The 9,337-nt window shown below is 36.5% G+C and overlaps 1 protein-coding gene across 1 annotated transcript; it reads left to right on the forward strand.

Moving 5' to 3' along the window:
• Nucleotides 1–759: 759 nt before the first annotated feature.
• LOC110099156 (transcription factor VIP1-like) lies at nucleotides 760–7,149 on the forward strand. Its single transcript, XM_020826240.2, has 4 exons — nucleotides 760–2,274; nucleotides 2,360–2,492; nucleotides 2,599–2,683; nucleotides 6,711–7,149. The coding sequence occupies exons 1-4, from the start codon at nucleotides 1,082–1,084 to the stop codon at nucleotides 6,866–6,868; spliced, it is 1,569 nt and encodes a 522-aa protein (XP_020681899.1). The 5' UTR covers nucleotides 760–1,081; the 3' UTR covers nucleotides 6,869–7,149.
• Nucleotides 7,150–9,337: the final 2,188 nt, after the last annotated feature.

The following is a 9,337-nucleotide window of genomic DNA, read 5'->3' on the forward strand; positions in this document are numbered from 1 at the left end:
ATATTGATTATAAACTTTTTTGTAAAAGAAATTAAATTATTAAATTTTTAAATAAACTAATAGTTTTTTATTTTAAAATATATTTTTTATTTATTAATTTTTAAAATTTGTTATTAAATATTAATTTTTCTTTTTTTATTTACACTGTTTCAAATTATTTAAGAATTAACTTTCATCTTAGGAAATTTTTTTTTGTTAACATTAACTAAAAATAAAGCAAATTATTAATATCGTAAGAGAAATTTAATTTTTTAAAAAACTATTTTGAAAACCGTGGAATGGAGTAAAGTGTAAATAAAATAAAAATATTTTATTAAGAAACCGGCCGTGGAATGGAATACCGGTTTATATTTGCTCATTTTTAATTTTTTTCACTAACACGTTCATTAAACTAATTTAAACTTAAAACCTACTCTTTTTTTATAAATTGACTGTATCCAAAATATCCGGTTTATATTTGAGCTGCATTAAAAATCATTATAACTAAATTTGGATGTATATTTAGGTTTCATTTGAGATGATTTTTTTTATGTTTATTAAAAAAAAAATTTAATACAATAATTTTTAATTTTTATATTAAAAATTATTTTAAAAACAATAAAAAATCGTACAAAGGAAAACCTTAAAGTCCAAATATTCTCGTTCATAATTACTAATTAACACCGAAAAAGAAATTTTGAATAACATGCCGCGTCGTGAAATGAAATGCTGATGAAATCCACACGGAATGAAGTTCAAATTCTCCTTAAATTCACGCGGATTTCCACAGCGCGCGAGGAAAGGCGAAGGCTCCGTCGTGAGCACACGCAGCAGGAGCACAGAAGACTTCCAGAAGAAGCTCGTGACACGAAAGAGAGCAGAAGGAGAGGATGAAGAGAGGGAAGGACTAGTCAGAGCTCGCTTCGGCCGCTCCGCCCACTCTCGAAACAAAGTTGCCGCCTTTAGCCCATCGTACACTCAACATTTGGCTCAATATCCCCACACAGCAGCCGCTGCCGGCATTCCCTTTCACCATTTGTAGGAACTTGTTCTGTATATCTTGTCTTTCTCCACCAAAATCCCTTTTCAATTCTCCTCTGTAATGGAGGAAGCCGAGTCTTCTTGCCAAAGTGCGATGCAGACATTGAAACCTTCCACGACCTCAACCTCCTCTTCTCCACCTCTCAATTTACCCAATCGATTAGATATTCCTTGTTTTCAGTCGCCAGCCGGAGGCCGCGTATTTTACCGCCAGTGCCCACCCACTCTCAATTCTGACGTCGCCAAGCGCCCCGGCATTCCTCCAGTTCACCCCCTCTTGCCTCCAACCTCCCCTTACTCTCAGATGCCGCCAAATTTCAACCCTTCGCCTTCCCATTCCAACTCCATCTGTCAGCCTTCCTTCTTATCTCCAGAATTTCTGCCGTCTCTTACTTCTTTTCCTTTCCCCGATCCTGCGTCATCGGCTGTCCCGGGGCTTTCACTCTCCGACCCGGCGACGTCCGGCGATGTGAACATGGGTGACAGTTCCGCTCCTCAAACCCCGGTCCAGCTCCATCGGACTATCGCTGACGGAATCCCGCAGCGCAAAGCGCATCGGCGATCCCTGAGCGACATCCCTTTCGCATTCTTCCAGTCATCTTCTCCGATTTCCGGGCTTCCGCCGCTGCCGCAACATTTGCCGGTGGCTAGAGAGAGCTTTACGCTTGGATCTGTGAAGCATCGGTCTCAATTCGTGAAACAAGAGTCCGAATGCGATCGAGAGGGTGATAATGACCCAAAATCCGAAGGACATGCAGGAGATGATCTTATTAGCGCTTATATGAATCTGGATAGTCTGGATACTCTCAATTCTTCAGGTACTGACGATAGGAATGACATGGATAGCAGGGCTAGTGGCTCCAAGACTACTGGCGCGGAAAGCAGTGAGAATGAAGCTGAGAGTGAGAGTAGTATGAATGAGGGTTTGAGTAGAATGGGGAAGAGGAAGGATAGGAACAAGCGAAGTGCAGTTGGTGATCCAGCTATGAACCATATGGCTCCTAGGCATTCTAGGAGTGTTTCCATGGATAGCTTTATGGGCAACTTGAATTTTGGTGACCAGCTTCCAAAGCCGCCACCTTCTCCTGGCTCCAGGTCTGCTCAGCATTCCCGTAATGGATCAGTGGATGGGATTACAGGCACATTCAGCTTGGAATTCGGAAATGGTGAATTTACTGGCGCTGAGCTTAAGAAAATCATGGCTAACGAAAAGCTTTCTGAAATAGCAATGAGTGATCCTAAAAGAGCTAAGAGGTGCTTAGTTTCTCTCGTTTGATCCTTCTACGAAGGCTGTGGTGCCTACAAAATCCTTTTTTTATTTCTTTTTTTGATTTGGCAGGATATTAGCCAATCGCCAATCTGCTGCTCGTTCCAAGGAACGGAAGATGCGCTATATCACAGAGTTGGAGCACAAGGTGCAAACTCTACAGACAGAAGCAACCACATTGTCGGCACAGCTGACTGTGTTACAGGTGCTTTACATGCGCTCTTTGTTTGTCAAGGATTTTCCAAAAAAAAACAAAGAACTTGTCATTTTACCTGGGAGATTGGCTTATTTCTTTTGTCTGATTATGTTAGAGGGACTCAGCTGGACTCACTTCTCAGAATAGTCATTTGAAGTTTAGGTTGCAAGCCATGGAGCAACAAGCACAACTGAGAGATGGTACTTTTATTGCCTTGACTAATCAATTTTTTCCTACAAGCTATCTTTAGACCCTTTTTTTCTTTGAAATAAAGATTGTTAGTGGAGCCTTTTTCGCCTGAGCCTAGTAGAATGCAGTGGAGTCTATAGATTGGCTTCCCAGCAATTTCCAAGTAAAACTACATGTAATGGTATATGCTATAAATTTCACTCATTTTAATTGGGAGGAATATTTTTAGAGAGTATAATATGATAATCATCATAATAAAATAGAGAAATATAATAGGCAAAAATAGATTTTCAAACTTTGGATCATTCTAAATGCCAATACAACAAAATCTTGCGAGATAGACTGTAAAATAAGTATGTACAAGGCCCAAAAGTTATTTTTCAAGTTTAAGAAAGCAAAATAAAAAATTTAAGTTGATAGCTTCCATGATATAAGGTTAATTTAATGCTACTACTATCTACTTCATTTTCATTAGTCATACTCTCTTCCCCATCATTAGATTTGTATCCCTCTATTTCATAATTTTATCATAGAAACAAACACTCGGACACCTTGCACCCATATGGTGCCTTGGTGATGGTGCTTGCCTGGGAGGTGTTTGAGCCTTGCCTCTCCCAACTACTCATTCGAGAGTCCAACTAGCTTTTCACAACACTGCTATGAAGTCATCAGTCATGTGATAAAAATCATCTAAAACTATCAAGTTATCTTTAATAATTATTTTATTTTTGTTGTTCTCAAGTATTTCATATTTATTCCAAGATTCTAGATTTTTGTAATTAGGCTTGCTAGCTTGATTGGTATGATTAAAATTTTGAATTTCCAATATTTGTGTTGTGTCAAAACATTTGCGACTATAGAGAGAGAAAAGTTTAATGGCCTAGCTTTGTATGAAGATCCAACACACACATAGATAAGAGAGGAGTGCAAGAATTATAAGAGACATCAAAGTTGTTATGTGGAAAGCTTTGGAAAGGGAAAAATCATGTGGTTTGACCTAGTTAAAATTGTTTCGCTGTATTTGTCATTAATTATAAATGATGTAAGGAAGACATTGATATAATGTAAAGAACATATTACATGATTAATGTTGGAAGAACCCTAGGCCTGGGCCTGGTAGCTCTCTAACAAATCATTTGCTTATTTGTTTTATTGTACTCTTTTGAGAATAGAAGACTAGTGATTAAGAAATCCAACATAAATCATCATGTTGACTTTGGGAGACTAAGTTGATGTCGGTGACGGACATCAATCTTATAAGTGATGACGTGCATTGGCATAATTAGTGATGATAGTTGATGAAGTTAGAAGGCATCGATGTAGCTGAGTGACAACGGTCAGAAGGTTGTAAGACAAAAAATCATAGTTGAGCAACGGAGGTTGAATAGTCATAATTAGGTGATGGAGGTTGAATGTCCATAGTTGTGCGACAACCATAGCTGATGATGGTGGTTGAAGTATCATAATCAGACGACAATGGCTGGAGGGTCGTAACTGGGCGAGTTGGTGACAATGATTGGAGGGTCATAGTTGGGTGATGGTGACCGAAGGATCGTAGTCGGACGATATTGGTTGGAGAACATTGATGTGGCGATGGAAGTCGGAGGTGGTTTGAAAATGATGTCAGATGGTGTTTCAATAGCGGCGATTTGACGATGGCCAATGATGATGATCAAGCTGTGGTCCTACGGTGGTGGTCGGGTAGTGATCCGACAATAACGGTTGGTTGGTAGTCTGACGACGGCAGTCATATGGTGGCTTGACAACTACTATCAATCAGTGGGCAAGTAGCGATGATGAGTGTTCCCCCGAGTTTTTATAGAACCTTTGAGTTCTCTTGATTCTGAAGCCCAAGTACAAAATTCTACTCCCTTCTTGTGTAGAGAGTGGGTGCATATTTATAGATTTTTTAGAGTGGTGTGACTTGCAAATATAGTCTAAATTCAAATCACTCCATTAGACGATTCGTATTGATTCCCTCAATCATAGACTGTTCCATTAGCATTTAACTACCTTAATGATGTCGAAAATAAGTGTTCTTTGGCTTGTTGAATTCGTTTTGTCTAGACGCTCAATTTGATTATAAGCATGCTAAATTTAGAGATCATTGGTCTTCTAATTTAAATATATTGAAGTTTCCAATTACACTTCAAGTGCTTGATCTATTCTCATTTGGACTTAGTTTGGACCACTTTTGATGTCGTCGTGTTTGTCTCGTGAGATATTCAGCTCAACTATACATTTGCTGAGATTGGAGTTCGGATGATCCTGCATTCAATTTTGAAAGTTTTCAATTCCAATTTGCATCAAGATTTGTACCAGATTGAGATGGTTTTTGATGAAGTTTCAATCTGAATCTGATTCCTTTCATAGAACTATAGGCCTATTGCATCTTTCCTTTGAAAAGTTATTTAAGAGATGGAATAATTGTTGGTGAGAGGTTAAGGGAATGGCTAGATTTTACTGGTTTTATGCTATTACTTTCTACAATTTTCAATTACAACTCCAATTACAGCTCAACTTATGGGAATGGCTAGATTTACTGGTTTTATGATAGATCTACCGAAGGAGAAACCAAGTTTAAACGATTAACATCAAATAGTAATAAACAAATGGAGAACACATAACAAGACAACAAAGTAAAGAGCTGCGGCTACCAAATTCCTACAAAGCAATCACATAAAATGTTTGTAAGACCTCAAAAGGAAAATTAAGCAAAGGTATTGGTTTATATTTTTATTGGGGATTAAACACACTTTAGGAAAGTATGTGATATTATTTTTGTCTATGTTCAAATTGCTATGCTTTGAGATGAAAACACAATGTCCTCTTCATCAGCTTCAGCTGTTTACTGTTAAAGCTCTCTTTTTTTCCCCTTCTATATGTTAAATGTACACAAAACTTCACTTGCAGCTAATCAGGCTATTTATATTTGATTTCACTCTCCAGATTTACTAAACAATGGTTACTGAGCCTTAACCTGAAGTCTTTGATAGGACTTTAAAACTCTACATATTGGGAGGGAAACGAAGAAACTAGAACCACAGAGGAGACTCTTTCATTTCATTCGTTCATGCCCTATTACTCTCTAATAGAGAGTATTTATCCGAATACATGGACTCCCTAGGATTCATTAACCACCTATTAACCACCTAATAGTTACCCAACTTACCTATAAACTACCATGACTCGAAACGACCTGTTAATCTAATCCTAGACTACCTATTAACACTTTAAATTCTCTACCTTTTTTTTCCCTCTTTCTTAATTTACTTCTTAAACTGCCAAAAACATATCACAATTAACTAAGACTTAGTTTGTGACGGCTTTTTTTCTGCTTCTTAAAACAGCTTTCTAGTACAAAAATTAAAAAATTTGTACTGTAAAGCTGCTTTAAGAAGCAGTTAGAAAGCTGTCCCAAATGAAGCCTAAATATTGTTCAGATTTTTATTAACCATATCTTATCTTTTTCTTAACTATCATTTAGGCGGTTCAATGAGACCGGCCCAGCCGGCCCAAGGAGGGCCGATTCTAGTCTACAGGACCCCACCCCACCCCACCCCACCAATTAATGCTGCCCAAGCCTAGTGGACCCCACTAGGAAGCAAATTAAGGGGGGAGAGAGAGAGAGAGAGAGAGAGAGAGAGGTGGCTAGGGGTTGGAGGGAATTTTGAATTAGTGAATTAATGTATTAATAGTATGAGTTGTTTAGGGTTAAGGTTAGGCATGCCTTGAGTTGTTCTCTTGGAGTTTTCTTTGGCGTCTTGGGCTCTAGATTCATCGTCTTGAGATTGGCTGAGAACGATCCTCCTCTCGTATTGAGGATCAATTGTATCTTGCTTTGTGTTTGCTTTTGCTTTGATTCCGTTATTACAATCTATCGTTTTGGATTGATTTCATCAAGATTTTCACATTATTTCCGCTGTTTTTACCAATTATTACTAGAGTTGCTTGCAAACTTTAAGTATTTCCTATCACTATCTTCTTCCTGCGAAAATTTATCTGACTGACTCCATACTTATTTCTGTGTATGTCTAGCCTTGAATGAAGCACTTTCTGCGGAGGTTCAGCGTCTGAAACTTGCTAATGGGGAGCCCATCTCTGCCAGCTTAAGCCAGCAAATCCAGCTGAATCCTCAAATGTTCCAACTGCAGCAGCAAAATGCTGATGTTGCCGACCAGGAAATGAAGCTGTGAGCTTGAAGGCCTTCTAACACCAAATATTTTCCTAATTGCGAGGAAATCATAAGGTTCCATATATATTCTTTTATGAAAGCTCCTATATTAGAACTATAATTTATCTTACTATACTATACATATGAATAAAAGAGCAGCTTAATGCTATGCAAAAGACTTTGATTTAAATTTCTCCATGAGACAATTTTTTTATTTAATTTTCAGAAGTCTTAATAGAAATAAAAATGTATCTTTGGTAGGTGACTGTGTATCAGATCACTGCGACAAATGCAGCGACAAAGAATTACAATCATTAAAATAATTTGTCTCGATCTTATTTGGTACAGGTTTTTATCAAATTTTTACTGTTTTATATTTTTTTTTTAATAAAAAGCTTGCTATAGAAAGCAGGAAGAAAATTATCTTAAATGAAGGCTTCATTTGTGACGGCTTTATTAATTTCTAAAGCAGCTTTTTATTACAAAATTTCTTAAACATGTAATTTTTATGCTAGAAATCTACTCCAAACAAATGAGAGAGAGAGAGACTTGTGATGGGATGAAAAATGAACTCTCAAAGAAGAGAATCTGTATGTGTAAAAAGATAATATTTGCTCTACTAGATTAGGGTTTCATGTAGTTTTTTTTTTATTTTTATTTTTTTTTTGGAATTGGGGCATCTATTCATTGCCACACCTCTTAGGAGGCACTTGGTGGCATAAGGGCATCTCCAAACAATTGTTTGCCATTCTTTCTTCGCCCCAACCAAGCGGCAATTTTGACGCTATTTCATCATGGGTGAATAGTGTGACGTCAATATCTGTTTATCCGCTAAATTTTTATGTGTCAACGGAAATTGCCCGCGAAATGAAAAAAGATGGTTACGAGACGACGAAGCTGGTGAAATGGAGTTCGATTGGAGCATAATTACCGCATTTTTTAGTTTTGTTGTATTTTGCAGTGGAAAATAGGGTTTTCGGTTGGAGATATGCTAACTACTCCCTCGGCGAGCCTACTAGCAACCAACATCACAGGTGTAGGACCCGTATTTATTTTCTCTTCACTTAAGGGGTCGCATCGCGTGAAAGCGAATTCAAACATGGGTTTGGGGTTCTGAACCATGCTCTACTAGATTAGGGTTTCATATGGTTTATGCGCCTGTGCAACCAACATCACAGGTGTAGGACTCGTATTTATTTTCTCTTCACTTAAGGGGTCGCACCGCATGAAAGCGAATTCAAACATGGGTTTGGGGTTCTCAACCATGCTCTACTAGATTAGGGTTTCATGTAGTTTATGCGCCTGTATTCTAGCTTCCCGGTGGCTCCTCATTCCTTTTTTCAAGTTCTCTGTCTGTCTTCGTTAAGATTTAGGGTTTCCTCTCCACAAAGTTCTGTTATTAGCCTCTTTTGAGCTTCAAAACAACTGAATCTTAATGTTTGACCAAACACAAGCAAATCCCTTATCCATTGGCTCTCCAAACTTTTGATTTTCATCATCTTTCAAAGGCTCATTTTAGATTTGACTTATGTTAAGAAAGGTAGGGGTAGACCTAAAAAGACTTGGTTAGAAAATATTAGGAATGACCTTTCTTTATTAGGTTTAAATGAGATTTTGACTTTTAATAGAACACAATGGAGAAAAAGGATTCATGTAGCCGACCCCACGTAGTGGGATAAAGGCTTGATGTTGTTGTTGTTGTTGTTGTTAATCACGTATTTCCTTCTAATAATATCTAATAACTCAATTTTGTTCAAATAAATTATATATATAGTCAATTTCTCCTCAACCTAAACAAATAAGTGAGTAAAAACTAATTTCAATTCAATTTTTCTTTTTATTTTCCTTTTCTTCTCTCAATCCCCTCAAACCAAATTGAGAAGAGGCTTTTAAAAAATAAAAAAATATATTTAAATGATAACAATCCATCTTAGGCTTTATTTGTTATAGATTTTTTATTGCTTTCATGATAGGAAATGTAGTTAGTAAAAATAATGTCTGTTTGTATTCAGAAGATATATTTTTTAATAATTTTTTTAAAATTTTGTCTTTTAAAAGTTATTTTGAAAAAAAAAAACAATTTTAAAATTATAACTGAGAAAGGAGCTTTAAAAAGTAAAAAACAGAAAATTTTAAGCTGCCCCAAACTAATCCTTAAGGCTATATGAAAGCAATAATAGAATCATGATGAGCACTACATAAAAATAAATAAAATAATAATAATAAAGAATCATGAGCACTACATAAAATTAATTCATATATTCATAAAATCATAGAAAAGGCACATGCATAAAATAAGAAAGTTGTAATAATATTTTCACATAAACTTAAAAAAAAAAGATTTAAGCATGAGAAAAATTCTCTCCAAAGCTAATGTGAAATTATTTCCTCTTGCATCTATTTTATGAGGTTCAATTCCATCATATTGTTAACTGAAATCATGTTCTTTCTCCAACATTAAGCACTTATGATCTTCTAATCAAATTTATAA

This window comes from Dendrobium catenatum, unplaced genomic scaffold (genome assembly GCF_001605985.2).
Source record: "Dendrobium catenatum unplaced genomic scaffold, ASM160598v2 fragScaff_scaffold_264, whole genome shotgun sequence".
Taxonomy (NCBI): domain Eukaryota; kingdom Viridiplantae; phylum Streptophyta; class Magnoliopsida; order Asparagales; family Orchidaceae; genus Dendrobium; species Dendrobium catenatum.

Excerpts from the sequence above, each read along its gene's own strand:
- LOC110099156 (XM_020826240.2), top strand. The coding sequence starts at position 1,082 with ATGGAGGAAGCCGAGTCTTCTTGCCAAAGTGCGATGCAGACATTGAAA. Across the intron at positions 2,493-2,598 it reads CACAGCTGACTGTGTTACAG|AGGGACTCAGCTGGACTCAC; the intron begins GTGCTTTACATG and ends TGATTATGTTAG. Across the intron at positions 2,684-6,710 it reads ACAAGCACAACTGAGAGATG|CCTTGAATGAAGCACTTTCT; the intron begins GTACTTTTATTG and ends GTGTATGTCTAG.